Source organism: Brassica napus, chromosome C9 (assembly GCF_020379485.1).
Source record: "Brassica napus cultivar Da-Ae chromosome C9, Da-Ae, whole genome shotgun sequence".
In the NCBI taxonomy this organism is placed as follows: Eukaryota; Viridiplantae; Streptophyta; class Magnoliopsida; order Brassicales; family Brassicaceae; genus Brassica; species Brassica napus.
Genome location: NC_063452.1, coordinates 26,831,933 through 26,849,476, shown reverse-complemented (window position 1 = coordinate 26,849,476; position 17,544 = coordinate 26,831,933). Strand labels below are relative to the sequence as shown.

The following is a 17,544-nucleotide window of genomic DNA, read 5'->3' as shown; positions in this document are numbered from 1 at the left end:
AAAGATCAGCTCGAAAATAGAGTTTCTCTCTCCCTCTTTCTATTACAACCGACCGGATCTTGTCTCAGCTCAAACTTAATCGATCTGTAAAAAAGATTGCTCAGATCAGCCCAGGTACATGTAATATCACTCGTTTTGTTGTTAGATTAAATATATTTTGTTGCATGTAATCTTATTTTGAGGTGGAATCTGAGAATTTTATTTTGAATGAAATTTCAGATGTGACGGATCCTCTGTTTCTTCCGATCTGAGTGAAGCTGATCTTAATCGAGCTAATATATGTGTCTGAAGTGTACTGGAGGGAAGGAAAGGTTAACAAAACCAAAGCGTTGATCTTGTCTCCATTGAAAAAGAAGATGTATGAAAAGAAACACGTTTTTGTGTCTATAGCATCACCAAACAATTTAACTCCTACATCTGAAAAGCCTCTACTCTACTATGGCCTGTAAGAAATATTTTAAAGCTTTGATTTTGTATATTAAACAGTCGACATAAGTAAGGTTAAATATTATTAGCTATCGTAAATATAGTGGTAAAGTCCAGAAAATATATTAGTAGTAAATTTAAATGGTGCTAAAGTCCAGAAATATATTTTAAATGGTTCCGATCAAATAGAAAACAGCTTGTAAAAGCGGAAGTTGCATATAAATAGAGGTTTCCTACTATTAAAGAGTGGTGGTTATTTTCGAAAAAGAAAATGATGCGGTGGTTAGTTATGAAAATTAAGAAGGCATAGTAGTTATCACATTAAAAAGGTATGTATCGTTAAAAATAGTTGTTGGATCCAATTTTTATCAATGGGTCAAACAGGTGTTTTAATAGAATAGATACTACAATAATATAATGACATAAATAATGCTAATGTTTTTTATTTATTTTATTATATATCTTGTAGCATTTAGATCGTCTAAATAATAATTTAATCTTCTTTTTTTTCTTCTTTTTTGTCAACCAATAATAATTTTGTCTTCTAACAAGGTGTATGATCACGATCGATAGCTACTAATTGCTTTGATTTTTGGTCAACTACTAATTTATAATATACATCTGTTACATATTCCGCTTAAATGGATCAAAAAGCATCTAAAGTTATTAGAATAAATTTACGACGTGTGAAGACATGCGTTGATGAATGTCCAAAATTAGACAGATATTTACCTAGGGTTTTGACTTCCTGATTAATTCACAGATCATCACAAAGATCTCTGTAAATATTTTCTTTTGTAAATTGGTATTTCAATTTTGTTTGTTCTTTAAAGATGTTTTAAGTGTCTTTTTTTGTAACATATATTCTATTTTGTAGAATTATCAAACAAGATCTTGCAAACATATTCGCTTTTCTGGCAGTTCTCGATATTCACAATATTTGCTCAATTTACTCCAAACGAAGTAGAATACAGTTTGTCTGATCGGCAACTAGGATAGTTGTACTTGTACGGTGATGAACTATAATTTAATAAGTTGAGAAACTTTGATGTTGAACTTGACTGTAATTTATCTCTCCATGGTTAGACTTAGAATTTTGCACACGAAGTTATAGATTATCAAACGACTAGTGTTCCACCCGTACTGCGTACGGGAAAAAATGATTAGTTTATTATATTAATCAGTGTGTTTTGTAGCAAATGTATTGCGAGGTTCATGCTAATACTCAACGTATTGCAATATCTGTAGACAACAAATATATATGTACTTAAGTTCTGTTAGGATAATTGTCACCTTCTCTTATTTCTTAGAGGGACAAAGTGATTAATAGTTTTTTTCTAAATCTTATTTAACATTTTAATTCGTTTTACTTGGTTGCAAGGTTTGTGTTAGCTTTTGTTATGTTATGTATAAACTATTGAGTCCTAAGTCCAGAACTATTTCAAGCTTTTAAATCCCAGGCTGGCCTTGAACATGCTAATTTTTCAAAACATTTTTCCTTTGTAGGATAGTAGAGGAAGAGATCACGCCAAAAACTCATGCATGTTTTACAAAACAAAAAAACAATTGATAAAAAGTGATAGATTGATCCAAAAAAAAGTGAATAGTTTAATCTTATAAGTTTGAACTGTAAAATGCCAGCCCAATTCTATTATACTACAACAAATAAAAACAAAATAAGATGTATATTAATATAAATCATTAAGAAAATCACCTATCACAGTTAAAACAACTGCATATTACTGGCTTAATTGTCTCCCTCATACACCTTCATGTGCACGTTCTCTTCGTTCCTCTCGTTGCACCATCTTCCAAAATTGCACCTCCATTTTTTTTTCCAAAACCACATCTCTCTCTCTCTCTCTCTCTCTCTCTCTCCTCGTCTCACAAGAATAATAAGCCGAGGGGAGAGACAAAAGAATAAAAACAAGAATGGGGAAAGGAGGACGTGAGAGTATATCAAAGGAAGAAGAAGGAGTCATGGCTACAGATTTCTTCTGGTCTTACACTGATGAGCCTCACGCTTCAAGAAGACGTCAGATTCTCTCCCGCTATCCTCAGATTAAAGAACTCTTTGGTCCTGATCCATGGGCTTTTCTCAAGGTCTTTCATTTTCTATCATTGTTAGATCTGTTAATTTTTTCCTGATCCTCTTTTTGATAATTTGTTTGAAGATGTACATCACATGAACGAATTAGTCAATATGAGATCTCAAACTGATTTGAGTTGGCGTTTAATGAAATCTGATTTGTTTTGATCCCACAACATTGGAGTTTGTGACTCATTTGTGATCTTCCATGCTCCCTTTACGATCAAGTAGGATTTTCTTTGGTCTCTAATACGGTTTCACATTCGGTTTACCGTTACGGTTTGTTTGTAAGTCGGGTTTGATTTGGGTTTACATTGGAAAAGTAAAAATAAACAAAGTTAACTAATATGAGGATCGACCAGATTTAAAAATTAAAATAACTATGGGTACAAGGTCACATGACTATCTATATTATTAAAAGAGAAGTACCCATTTGAAAACACTACAAGAAAACACAAATTTAACGACGGCCAAAATCGTCGTTATTTCCTCGGAAAAGAAGGCTTACGAGGAAATGGCGATGAAAGACGTTTCGTCGTTATATGATTGTCGTAAGAGAAGATTCGTCGCCATTTCCTCGTTAATTAGCGAGGTTATATTTTCCTCGTAAAGAAGAATTAAGTTTTCGTCGTAAAGACCACGTGGGGTTTCCACGTAACGCGGTCGTTGTGCTTCCTCGTAAGAAACTCGTAAATGATTCGTCGTAAAAGACCCGCAAAAACCTCTAAATAAATTCGTCGTAATAAAAACGTAAGGAACACGGAAACAATTCGTCGTAATAGAATTGTAACTAAATCCACGTAAAATCCTCGTTAATTGTTCCTCGATATTTCGTCGTTAATTTTCCTCGTTAATACATCGGGAATTAGCGACGCAATTACTTTGTTTTCTATTTACTGAATTTATAAATAAAAATTATATTTATTTAATTTATTAATAAAATTTTAATTGAAATTAAATCGAATAGAAAATTTTTTTTGGCCGAATTAAAATGAAATTATATAATATATAAATAAGTTTTGAATTTTAAAATACAATAACAAAAAAAAAAACTAATGCTGCATTGCCGCGTCGTAGAATTCCTCGCTCCTTCTCGAGAGATCTTCCTCGTTGACTTGCACGGATGTCTCGCCTGGAATGGGGTTTTGTTGTCTCATGGTCCTGAACATGGCCTCCCATTCCGGATTTGTGGCCGCTATGACGTCCAAGAAGTTCTCGAGACCAGTCATACGAGCTGTGAACGACGATTTTGTCGAGGCCAACTCGTTTTGTGTCGACGACAGCTGATGTTGTGTCGTCTCCAACACGTCGCGCAGCTGAGAGACTTCATCATCCCGTCTCTGGCCATAAGAGGAAGTCGCTCTCGGAACATCGTTGACGGAACCAATCCCCAACACACGTCCCTTTTTCTTGGGAGCGACCTTAAAAAACAATAAAATATATATTAAAATTTAAATTTTAAAGTAAAATGGAATTAATAAAAAATTTATATAAAATTTACCTCCTCGTAAATTCTATCCACTTCTATTGTGGATAAGACGACGGGTGATCCGTCGGCGGACTCCTGCGCCAGCTGGGTCTCACGCTCGTCAATACGAGCTGCCACATCATTGTAGATCTTCTCAGACTTCTCATCTACAAATGCGCCCGCCTTGTTCTTGTGGGTCCGATCGAAAAGTTCCATAAGAGTCGGTAAACGTCCCAACTCCTTGGCCTAAAAATAGTTAAGAAAGTTTTTTTATATATATATATATATATTAAAAATCAAAAAGTTAAATATTTAAATTACGTACCATTTCCAAACGGACGCGGGCGTGTGGCTTTTGGCCCGTACTATGTTGCATCGCCCTGTGGCCGTGCTCATCTACCGAGTTACGGGAGGCGGAGCAAGACTGGACGACTCTCATGGCATCAGGATCCCTCCAGTAACGGATGAGGCCATCCCACACGTCCGTGGTGATGGTTGTGGGTTTGCCCCGCTCATAGCCCTTCACGATCCAGTCACCCTTCCAGTTGGAGACCGTGTCCAACAAACGTTTCTTCGCGTTTCTTCGCCTTGTCGATAAACTCTTTCCGCACCTTCTCAGTGACCCCCATGGACCAATTAAATTTTTGCTGCAAAAAAAAAAAATATTAATAATTAGTTTAGAAAAATAAAATTTAAAAAAATATAAATCAGGAATAAATTGTAAAAACTTACAGCGTAAATCTTGAACCACGTCCTTCTGATGTAGATCGGAGTGGATTTCCAGTTGGGATGTGCCATGGAGAAGTAACCTTTAATCGTCTCGGTTACTTCTGTTGCAAGGCAGTTATCAACCCCAAACCTGGAAAAAAAAAACAAATTCAAAGTTTTAAATATTTATTAAAGTCACAAATGAATTTTAAAAAATAAATGTAACATACATACCAAAGTGTTCCTTCAGGTCGGTCGGGGTCTATGATCGGTAAGCCTTCTCTGCCTGGCAAACCGAGAATGTCCTCAACAGTGTACTGAGAGTAAGGACAACTCGCTGGCACCATCAAATCAGCATGAACCTGATGGGCGGGCATCTGAGGAGGCACATGAGGAGCTGGCATCGGAGGAGGAGCTACCGGAGGAGGCACATGAGGAACTGATGGCGATGCCGTAGAAGAAGGCGAGACTCTCTGAGAAGATTGAGTCTCGGGGACGGTCTCCTGCTGACCCGAAGAACCGGGAGCTGAAGAAGAACCGGGAAGTGAAGGCGGGTCTAACCGACTACCCGGTGGACCGAACATCTGCGAGTAGTGAGCACTACGCTGGTGTCTACGAATAGTCTGCAAAATTTAAATTTCTAAATTAAAGTCAAGAGTAAATAAAAAATTATGAACAGTATTAACTACGTAATTAATAAAATGAGGAAACCTAAATTTTGTAAACTAATTTCGTAAACTAAATTCCCTAAACTAACCACCTAATCTAAATTCCCTAAACTACTTAGAGAGGAAAGAGAGTTACCATGTTGAGAGGAAATGGAGAGGCTGTAGAGAGGAATTAGAGAGGAAATGAAGAGGGCTGCGGTTTCGCCTATATATAGGATTAGTGTTCGTCGAAAATTCGTCGCAAAATAACGAGGAAAGACAGAGGCCCGTCTTTCGTTTTGTCGCAAGGCCCAAGCAAATTAACGAGGATATACAGAGGCCCGTCTTTTATTTAACGTCGTTCTTGCGATGATTTTTGTTTTATCATCGATTTTACGTGGGCCCGTCTTTCGTTTCGTCGCAAGGCCCAAGCAAATTAACGAGGATATACAGAGGCCCGTGTTTTATTTAACGTCGTTCTTGCGACGATTTTTGTTTTTATCATCGATTTTACGTGCAAATAGCGAGGCTTTTTTTGCTAACCCCTAAAATCTTAAACCCCAAACCTCAAACCCTATCTTTCTTATCTCCAAACCTCAAACCCTATCTTTCTTATATTTCTTATCTAATACTTCATATATTTCTAACCCTTTAACTTCAATATATATATTTTTTTGAATTTGAAAGGTTTAATACGTTGGAAAACAATTTTACAAATTTTGAATTTGACGTATCACACAACAAATCAAACACACGCTACAAATCATATATGAAAGGTTTAAAAACAAAAAAAAAAGAGAAGAAGATATTTGAATACAAATGATGTAGATTTATGTGGGCTACACTTACGTATCTCGTCATATGTGTTTCCAATATCTTTCTTCTCTTTTTTTTTTTAAGTTTATATAAAATTGAAAATTAATTTTTTTTTAGTTTATATGAAGTAGGATGGGGAGTTTTAGGGTTTGCACATTTGGGGTTTAGGGATTTGGGTTTCATTTTAGTTTAGGGTTTATATTTACCGACGAATTAACGACGAAAAGTAAAATAAAAAAGCTAACCTCGCTCATTCCACGTAAGTTAACGAGGCTCTTACGACGTTTTGGTCTTACGTGGAATAAGCGAGGTCCGCTTTTTTAATTATAAATCGTCGCTTAGTCCACGTAAGTTACGAGGCTCTTACGACGTTTACTGTTACCGTGGAATATGCGAGGTAATGTATTATTAATCGTCGTAAAATTCCCGTGAGATAACGTGGAAAGTACGACGACTGTCTCTAAACCCCTAAAACGAAACCCCAAATCCCAAACCACATCTTCTTTATCTTCTACTTCATATATCAAACACTTCTATCCTTTAACCTCAAGCAATTCATTCTAATCCAAACCGAAAATTATAAAAACACAATTCCTTTACTTATAATTAATGTCGATATCTTATTTATAAATAAACTCCCATTATCTTTAATTATATATAATAAATCAAACTCATACAAATATGAAATACATTAATCGGATTCATCGACATTCTCGTCATCACTTGAAACATCATCATTTACATGAAACTCGTCTTCAACAGCTTCCTCCGTGGGATCTTCGGTAAGATCTTCATACTCGTGATTATGCGGATCAATGAGAAGGATGTCATCAATTTCTTGTTCAGGTTCATGAACTTCATTTATTTGTTCTTCTTGCAATGGTGGTTCTTCTCCTACGATGATTCGTCCTCGAGGTGTAACTTTGATCACGGCTAACCAATTTATACCCGACTCTCTCATCCGTGGGTATGGAAGGAAGCTAACTTGGTCTGCTTGTGAAGCTAAGATGAAGGGCTCGAATTTGTTGTACCTCCGGCCACCGTTGACATCTACTACACCGAATTTGTTCAACCGAACACCTCTATTGACGACGGGGTCGAACCATTCACACTTGAAGAGGACGCATTTTAGCTTCAATATCCCTGGGAATTCGACTTCAATAATCTCCGTCAAGATTCCGTAGAAATCTGTTTCTCCTTTCACACAAATTCCATAGTTACTGGTTGCCCGCTGTTTACCATACTCATATGTGTGAAAAGTATAGCCTCGTGTGAAATACATCTGTGATGTGGTGACCTTTACAAGTGGAGATTGAATTACTTCGTGTAACCACTTAGGATAATCTGCATCGTCGTCATAATCAACCTATTTAAAAATAAAAAGAACGTTGAAATACAAATCATTCATGTATGAAAATTTTAAAAGTATTTGATTAATACCTGATTCTTCAACCACTTAACAAAGTGTTGATCTTTTCTTTTGTCTACGTCACTTGTGGATATACCAGGAAATGTTTCTTTGACTTGTGAAACAAACATGCTGTAAATTCACATTTTACATGAATTAATCTCTCTCAATTATATAATGTATACTCAATTTAAGTTACCTTTCAAAATAACGCATCAATGGATCCTCGCAATTGAGTAGAATATAGGTGTGTGCACTATGAGCGTCTTCTTCACTCGACCACCAAACCTGTTTTGATTTCCCACCAAGTCGTCCAATCTGGCTAAAGATTTCTGGAACACCAACAACTGCATATGTGGGCGCAACGCCACCATCATCATATCTTCTTGGAGCTCTTCTTCGGGTACGTACTTTTGACGCAAAGTAGTACGATGTGAAGTGAGAAACTTCTTCTGTCAAACTTCCAGCAATTATAGAACCTTCAACTTTGGCGAGGTTCTTTGCTTTTCCCTTCAAATATTTCATGGCTCGCTCGTACTGATACATCCATCCGTAATGTACCGGTCCACGAAGCAATGCCTCATATGGGAGGTGGATAGCTAGATGCTCCATCACGTCAAAAAAGCCTGGAGGAAATATCTTCTCCAAGTTGCACAATAAGATAGGAATGTTCTCCTGAAGCTGTTCTACGACTTCTTCTTTAAGAGTGCGTGTGCTCAAATCCCTGAAAAATGCTCCAATGCCTATTCCAAAAACAATTAAACACATTGTTAGTCAAATACTATTATTGTAAACTAAACCAATTTAATATTATTGTCCTATTGTAAACTACCTGCAAGTGCTTCATGTACGTTTGTTGCAAGTAGCTCCGCAAATGCAAATGGCAGAAGTCGTTGCATAAAGACATGACAATCATGACTCTTCATCCCGGAGAACTTTTGACCCTTTTCAACACATCTTGAAAGATTTGAAACATACCCATCAGGGAACTTCACTTCTGATGCCACCCAATTGAACAAAACCGACTTTTTTTCTGAAGACAATCTAAAAATTGGAACGGGAACTTGGCCATTGCTTTTTATATGTAACTCACTTCTTGAGCAAATATCCGGCAAGTCCAACCTCGATTTTATGTTGTCTTTTGTCTTCCCTGGGACATTCAATATTGTATTCATGATGTTCTCAAAGAAATTCTTCTCTATATGCATCACATCAAGGTTGTGGCGCAGAAGAAGATCCTTCCAATATGGTAACTCCCAAAATATACTCTTCTTGTGCCAGTTGTGATGAACACCGTAAGAATCAGGCATATTACGAGGGACATGCCAATTACCACCCCAGCGAACTGTTTCGTTAGCTCCGTAGTAGTCGATTTGCGCTTCAATTTGTTCTCCAGTTAGATATGGAGGAGGAGTGTCTCTCACAACCTTTTTGTGCCTAAACAAATTCTTGTTTCTTCGGTACGGATGGCCAACTGGAAGAAATCGACGGTGACAATCGAACCAACTTGTCTTTCTACCATTCTTCAGTTGAAATGCATCTGTCGTTCCATTACAATATGGACAAGCTAATCTCCCATGTGTAGTCCATCCAGACAACATCCCATAGGCAGGAAAGTCACTTATGGTCCACAAAAGCATAGCTCGCATCGTAAAATTCTTCTTCGTTGAGCAGTCATACGTCCTCACCCCTGTTGACCACAAATCCTTCAACTCTTTTATCAGTGGTTGTAGGAAAACATCAAGTGACCTTTTTGGATGCTTCGGACCGGGTATTAATATGGTCAAGAATAAAAACTCCTGTTGCATGCACATCTCCGGTGGCAGGTTGTATGGCGTAAGAAAGACAGGCCACAATGAATATTGTCTCCCTGACATTCCAAATGGACTAAATCCATCTGTGCATAATCCGAGGTACACATTCCGGCTATTGCTAGCGAAATTCGGATGTACTTTGTTAAAATGTTTCCAGGCTCTTGCATCTGATGGATGAGTCATCTCACCATCCGTCTGAGTATGCTCGGCATGCCACCTCATCTTTCCAGCAGTCTGCTCCGATTGGTACAATCTTTTCAATCTATCTGTAATTGGTAGGTACCACATCCTTTGGTACGGTACCCTATTACGTCCCCTTCCTTGCGGCTTGAATCGTGGTTTCTTGCAGAATCGACATTCTTCCAACTTCTCATCATCTCCCCAGTAGATCATGCAGTTGTCGATGCAAACATCTATCATCTCCGAAGGCAACCCAAGACTATAAACCAGTTTCTGAATCTCATAATAAGAATCAGCAGACTCATTGTCTTCCGGCAAATACTCTTTAAATAAATCTGCCCATTCGTTCATGCAACTTTCAGGTAGATTGTGATCAGTTTTAATATTCATCATTCTAGCAGCCAATGACAATTTAGAGAGACCTTCTCTACAACCACTGTAAAGTGGTTGATTTGCCGCATCTAACATTTCATAAAACTTTTTTGAATCTATGTTAGGTTCTTCATCTTCATCATCATGAGCTACGAATGCATCAGTTACCATATCATGAACCCTATCATAATCTACCATCGGCTGATCCTCCTGATGGTAACTATGTGCATTATGCAATTGATGATCAACCGGTTCTTCTTGAAAGTTGCTATTACTACTACTAGCTTCATTCTGATCATAACTATAACCTTCTCCATGTTGAAACCAGATATAATAATTTGGCGTGAAACCTCTATTTACTAAATGCTTCCAAACATTTTCACGATTTGCCAACTTTGAATTGTTACATTTCCTACAAGGACAGAATATTTTACCGCTTTCTTGGGCGAGCGGTGTAGAATCTGCTTGATGCATAAAACGCTCCAACCCAGCAAGATATTCTTTCGTCACTCTCCCGTTAGCATCTCTATGCATATACATCCACCTCCGCAACTCGAAAATATTTCCCAAGCCCGACATTTTTTTCACGTTTTTTTTCTTGTTGGTGTGCTTAAAATTATGTTCAAACCTCCATATATATAGAAAATTTTTGAATCTGGTAGTTGAATTTTGCTAGGAATTTACGACGAAAAATTAGGTTGGTGGCAAAAAAAACGTGTTAAGTTGGTGGATTTCTCGTTCTTTCCTCGTAAGTTATTTCCTCGTAAAAATCTTGCTAAAATTACGACGAATTTGCGACGAAACACATTTTTCTCGGAAAAACCACGTCAACTTACGACGATTCTACGAGGAAAAGCTTTACTCGGTATTTTACAAGGCCATTACGAGGAAACTTTATTTCCTCGCAATTTCATCGTTAAGTCATCGTAATTTCACGAGGAATAGTTTTCCTCGTTAAATTTCCTTGCTAAAACTGTGTTTTCTTGTAGTGAAATGTTCTTACTTCATTAATTAAACTCTTTTTTTTTATTGCTTGTCTTTTTCAGTTGCATTTATAAAGTATCTTAAAACGAATAAAACTGCCTAATTTATTACTTGTCTTTTCAGTTACATTAATGAAATATGCTTAAATGAATTTAAACTTCCTATTTTATTGTTTGTCTTTTTCAGTTACCTTAATGAAATATCTTTAAATAATTTGGACATAATGTCATTTAATCAACCAAAAAAACTCATGAGTTATCTTTACGTGCATAATTTTAATAATGGAGATTTTTAAAAGTGTTCATCATTAAAATATTACCTAAAACATGCAGCACTAATATATAACATGCATCAATAAAACTAGAATTTGACTCACACAATTGTATGAATATTATTTTCAGTTGATTAAATTAAAAATAATTATTTATTCAAAAAATATTTAAGAATGGCTATGGTTTTAAAAATTATATGGTATTATTTGCTCATAACTCATTTGTCATTTGATAAATTGTTAGAAAAAAAATTTTAGCATAATATAACTCAGTTGTCATTTGCTAAATTTATGGTTTTTATTTATATTTTTTATTATTTAATTATAATATTTTCATTTTATATTTGAAAGATAAATGAATTTTCTTTCAAACAATATTTTTGTAAATGTATTTTTAAAAAATAATCAATTAAAATTGTTATTATCATTATTTTTGACATAATATGAGTTTTCGTTTACATCAAAACTTATCATATTTTAGGATAATTTTAATTTAAAATGTAATTTTCATATTTTTCAAACAAATTCTAAAAATATTTTTTAAATATTTTGTTATAATTGATATTGAGTTGCATTTCAAATAAAAAGGTAAAGATATTAAAAATATTATAATTAAAATATGTAAAATTTAATATAGTTTTGAGTAAATGATCAAAATAAAAAAAATTACACATAAAATAATCATGATTTTTGTTAATTGGGTGGATCATTATTTATATGATATCGCACACGAAAGAAAAATTTTTGCTTTTAAAATTATCTAATTAACTCTATACTCATTTTTTTAATATTTTTTATATGATATCACACATTCGTAAAAAAATAGATAGTTTAAGAAGCAAAAAAAAATATTTACTTAATGAATATAATATGAACGAATATTACAAATACATCATTTAATAAAATAAATAATTAAAAACTGAAAATTCATATCCGCGCTGGCGCGCGGATCAGAGTCTGGTATATATTTAAAATTAATAATTTAGTGGATACAAATCTACTAAATTAATTAATTAATTAAATTTTCGATGTAATTAGGATGAATGTTTGGTCCCGCTATTAGTAAAGTGACCCTGAATATTATTTGGGGTTTAATATACTTTCTCAAAATATATTTAATTAAAAAATACGTTTTAAAGAATTTTTCAGTTTATTTTGTATTGAAATTTCTACCATACGGGTTGGTTTGGTTTTAAGTTTATGAATTTCGGTTTGGTTCAATTTTATCATTTCTAGCTAGCCCTCATTTTTGTTGTTGTTGTCTTTTGAGTAATCTGATTGAGAGATTGATTTTGCGGTGTACAGGTCACATTAGTCGTTATTCTCCAACTTTCAGCAGCTGCAACCCTTCACGACTCAGGATGGCTCAAGATTCTAACCATTGCTTACTTCTTTGGATCATTCCTCAACCACAATCTCTTCTTAGCAATCCATGAGCTAAGCCACAACCTCGCCTTTTCAACTCCGGTCTACAACCGCTGCCTCGGTATTATTGCCAACCTTCCAATTGGTGTACCAATGTCAGTAACATTCCAAAAATACCATCTCGAGCATCACCGGTTCCAAGGAGTAGACGGTGTTGATATGCATGTCCCTACTTACACAGAAGCTCATTTAGTAACCAATGTTATTACCAAAACCATTTGGGTTTTGTTACAACTCTTCTTCTACGCTCTTAGACCATTATTCATCAAACCAAAACCACCCGGTTATTGGGAATTATTCAACTTTATTATTCAGATCGGTTTAGATGTATCCGTGGTTCTCTTCTTCGGATGGAGATCTTTTGCCTATCTAATCTTATCAACGTTTGTTGGAGGCGGAATGCATCCAATGGCTGGACATTTTATCTCGGAACATTACGTTTTTAACCCGGACCAAGAGACTTATTCCTATTACGGTCCACTGAATCTGCTAACATGGAGTGTTGGATACCATAACGAGCACCATGATTTCCCGAGGATACCGGGGCATAAGCTGCATAAGGTGAAGGAGATATCAGGAGAGTATTATGAAGGATTGGAGTCGTATAAGTCATGGTCACAAGTGATATATATGTATATTATGAATAAAACAATTGGACCTTTTAGCAGAATGAAGAGAAAACTCTCAACAGCAGCTACACGTAATAAGTCTGAATAGTTTACTTGTTCATTACTCAACATGTGTTTTTACATCAAGCTCTATGATTTTGTTCTGTTTTGATTTTTATTCGTTGTTTTTTTTTTGTAATGTATTCAAGAATTTCAAGTGACCTTATGTTAGTTTATCTCACATTAAGACTTTAAAACATTTGATAAATTTGTTTTTGAACCATCACCAGTGCAATGTAAAATTCAAACAACAAAGACTGCTGCCATATGTAAGATGCTTGGGCATCCTTTTCTACCATTCCAATAGTATCATTCTAGAAATAAAAATGCTAAAAACTCTAGTGGACGTTTTGATATTTTCCATATTTGATTGGCCAATAATGTTTGATTAATTTAAAAGTAGGTCTGTGGAACCCAAACCTCCATTAGTTTTTTTGATAAATTGTTCTGAGATTTAAGGAAAAGTTATATATAGCATATAAACATTATACAGGGCAAAGTAATCATTGTTAAAAAAAAAGGCTTAAGACAGGATCAAAGGAATCCAACCATGACTAAGAGATTGTGAAGGAACAGAACAATTTATATATGAACCACCGATTCAGATCAGGTACTTTGGAGAAAACACTTTCCAAGCCAAAAACTATAATCAATCGATCAACCTTTTAACAGTAGCTAAACATTCTATTTAGCTTCAATCAGGATTCTGCTTCAACAAGCAAGCATTTCAACATTCAATCGTTTTTCATAAATAAAAATACAAAATTCCAGAAACTATCCTTAATTAGCGAATGAAGTAGAAAACTAAAATATCCATGTAAAAAGACAAACGAACAAATGATGAGATGTGTCTTGCTTGCTGCAGATAGATAAAAACAAAACCACGTAAAGGAGGCTGCATTCAGGAATAGGGACGGGGACAAGCGTTTCAACATACGTCTCAAGAAAATCACAGGTAGAGAGGGACAAACTAGTCTCAACATTTGTCAAACTTTTCTCCTCTAAGTTGTAGGAAAGCAATTTTGATTCTCTCCCAAATTTTACAAGAGCTAATAGCAATCCTGCATAAGTTACCGCAGAGGATAGCCAGATCTTATCATCGATACGACAACTAGCCGAGATTTCAAGAATGCCAAGCGAGAGATTGCAAATCTTGCTCCAGGATTTGATACCACCACCACCATCATGTTGGGCAGACCAAACGATTAAACCACCAGACATGTCGTCAACCCCTACTATACATAGACCACCTCCTCTCAATCCCGCTATAACCTGAGGAAGTCCTTTACCACAATTACTCGGACATGGGCACAAGTTGAATGTCTCAGACACCAAATCAAAGCTCAAAAGCTTATCAGTTACTTTTACATTATCATCACATAGCTGCCAGTAGATAGTTTCACCAACCAGGGTTCCAGAAATTGTATCGTGGATCATGTCAAAGTTTTCCAAACACAGGCAATTAATCATCCGAGACACACCTGACTTTAAGGATAACACAAGTGCTTGAGAGGAGCGGCTGCGTCTGCCTTGCATTTTTAGAACCAACACAATCTTGTAATCTTGACTTGAGTGGTCATACCCAAAACCCATCTCATACCAGTTGTAGCGATAAGGTGGGTGTATTGTTCTTAATTCTCTCAATGAAGGGTTCCAAAGACCAAAAGTGTTATTTTCAAAATATAAGCAAAACAGTCCATGGCAGTGACCAAGTACTACAGTAGTATCGTTAAGCAAACTACTGTCATCTCCGACGTTTACGCTAACCTCTTCGAGTATCATCATCTCAGGCTTGGCACTTTCAGAAAAACGACCAAGTAGTAGAGTATCCTCAAAATGGAAGGACACGATCCTCGTTGGGGCACGGGTCATGTGCTGTCTACAAAACCTCTCTTCTTTGAACAAAGATCGCCAACTTTTGCAGACACATCTAAACCTCATTAAATCCTTAACAGGAACCCTAGTGAGTATTTCCACCACTAATTCAAACGGAAGCTCTCTTCTTCTCCTCATCTTCAGATTTCTAGATGACATACCTTAACAACGGCAATCGAATTGAGCAGCTCTCCTCTGGCAGGCGAAGATTCCAATAATCTCTCTTAACCTTCAGATCTGTTTTTTTTTTATGTCTTACAAAAGCGTCTCAAACTGATGTCGGAAAAAGCTCTCTCTCTCTCTCTCTTTATAGGCAGGCTGTTTGTCAAATCTAACCTAAGACCATGATTATTCCTAAAAAACCTAGTTTAAAAAAAAAAAAAAAAAAAAAAAAATTAAAATCAAACCAATCGCGGGTCGCCACGAATCAGTGGGGCCCACGAACAGTGTAAGAAACTCACTAAAATCGGTTCTTAATTAGTAGTTTTTGTAACCGATCCTTAGGAATTTTGTGGGGACCCACACACTAAGAAACCCACTAAGAATCCGGATAATCATGCTAGAATAAGATTTTCCAAATCTGTTAATGGAAGCGTCTTTAGTTTAAATAAATTTCCAATCGTCTTTTTTTTCCTTTTTTTTTTCTCTTCACCGTGACTTTTTTTTTCTATGCGAGATCGGGATTTCTGGGTCCAACAAAAATTATGACTAGGATCAGGTCTCGGTTGAGAAAAGGAAACACCAGTTTCAATATACCTTTTGTTTAATGAAAGGAAACACCACCGTTGGTGGTGAAAGAAGAATATTGGTATAAGATGCAAAAGAGCCACAGTCATGTTGATCTTAAACCACCAACACCGACTCGACTCTGTCCAGTTTCTGCTTCTTGTCCTAAAATCTTGGAACTTAAAGTCACCTGCTATTCTTCTTTTTGTTTTCAAGGCATGCACATCTTGATGATCCTGGAAGCAGTGAATGGGAAGGAGGAGCAAAAGCTGCTGCTGCTGGTAATCAAATTTGTTTCACTGACACTGTTCTAGTTGCATGTTTTGTCTCTTTGTATACTTTCTTGTTACTTTGTGTCTTTCTTCAAGTTGATGATGATATTGTCTTTTTTATCCGGCAGGGGGTATCACCACATTGATTGACATGCCCTTAAACAGTGATCCTTCAACTGTATCTCCTGAAACTTTGAAACTCAAGGTAACCAAGCCTCTTAAGTTTTTTTTTCTTCTAATTCTACTATGTATACACGCATCATTGCTGTGTCTGGAGCAATGTCTGGTATTTAACAGATTGAAGCTGCGAAAAAGAGAACACATGTTGATGTTGGTAAACACTATTTGCTATCAACACTTGCCACATTTGTTGATTACAGGGAAAAAAGAGCTCCTAAATCTCTTTTTGTGTGTTTCTGGGAGGTTTGGTGCCTGATAATGCACTTAATTCAACTGCTCTTGCATCTCTCTTAGATACTGGAGTTCTTGCAATTTTGGCAATTTTACCAAAAGAGCGGTGAGCCGAGAGAAGTTTTGTCTGAGAAAGGAATCACTGGGACACATAGTCTTGAAGATAGATTGAAGACATTGATCGACTCCAAAAAGGTTATGCTTTCCATGAAAGGTTGGTTCACTGGATGAACTAAAGTGTGGATTTAGCTCAAAAGTGGTGAAAACACTAAGAGGAGAGGATGTTAGTTTCGGGTCGTGTGACATCTTGAGTGATGAATAAGTAAGACAAGGGATCAAGAGTTTCTCAAACTGATCCACGTTTCCTCAGCTTTATTGAGTTGATTGGAGGATGTGATATCTTATGGAGCTAAGTAACAGTGGTGACCTCAACTTATCTGAGTAACAACAATAGTCTCTCCTCTCATGAGAAGATTCTTGTTCCGGTAATAATAATATGTTGAGGTGTTACAGCTTATGGTTTGTCTGGTTATTTTTAGGATTTGAGGAAACTTTTTTTCGCATATCAGATTCATGATTTGTTGGCATGCTCCATTTTCCAGTTGTACAACATGTTTTTTTACATCAAGCTCTATGATTTTGTTCAGTTTTGATTTTTATTCGTTGTTTTTTTTTGTAATGTATTCAAGAAATTTCATGTGATCTTGTGTTAGTTTATCTCACATTAACACTTTAAAATATTTGTGGATGATATAAAAATTGTAGTAATTTTCACACATCCCCAAAACATTAATTACAAAGTGATTTCACACATGTCAGATCTGCAATCAGTTTAACAAAAATACATGACTACTAAAATTGATGATGTGACTTATGAGTACATATGACATGGACAATTACATTTGATTTATATTTTTGGTAAACTTTTTAAATTATGGTAATAAACAATTTTTGTTGATTTATATTTTTGGTATTTTTTTTGGA

At 35.7% G+C, this 17,544-nt stretch overlaps 2 protein-coding genes and 1 long non-coding RNA gene across 3 annotated transcripts; 2 read left to right on the top strand and 1 right to left on the bottom strand.

Annotated features, from left to right (window-relative positions):
- The first annotated feature begins 2,358 nt into the window (after positions 1-2,358).
- Positions 2,359-13,325, top strand: LOC106374594 (sphingolipid delta(4)-desaturase DES1-like). The gene is made up of 2 exons (XM_013814588.2): positions 2,359-2,529; positions 12,489-13,325. The coding sequence occupies exons 1-2, from the start codon at positions 2,359-2,361 to the stop codon at positions 13,323-13,325; spliced, it is 1,008 nt and encodes a 335-aa protein (XP_013670042.1).
- A 610-nt stretch (positions 13,326-13,935) lies between these two features.
- Positions 13,936-15,310, bottom strand: LOC125592828 (F-box/kelch-repeat protein At3g23880-like). The gene has a single exon (XM_048768286.1). It carries the CDS (start codon positions 15,308-15,310, stop codon positions 14,081-14,083), a length of 1,230 nt encoding a protein of 409 aa, XP_048624243.1. The 3' UTR covers positions 13,936-14,080.
- Positions 15,311-15,559: 249 nt separating this feature from the next.
- LOC106375158 lies at positions 15,560-17,544 on the top strand. The gene is made up of 3 exons (XR_001275218.3): positions 15,560-16,158; positions 16,278-16,354; positions 16,447-17,544. It is a non-coding gene; the product is annotated as an uncharacterized LOC106375158 (long non-coding RNA).

Bases quoted from the DNA above. Each gene is read 5' to 3' on its own strand.
- LOC106374594 (XM_013814588.2), top strand. From the start codon at position 2,359: ATGGGGAAAGGAGGACGTGAGAGTATATCAAAGGAAGAAGAAGGAGTC. The intron at 2,530-12,488 runs GTCTTTCATTTT...TGCGGTGTACAG, and splicing joins ATCCATGGGCTTTTCTCAAG to GTCACATTAGTCGTTATTCT.
- LOC125592828 (XM_048768286.1), bottom strand. From the start codon at position 15,310: ATGTCATCTAGAAATCTGAAGATGAGGAGAAGAAGAGAGCTTCCGTTT.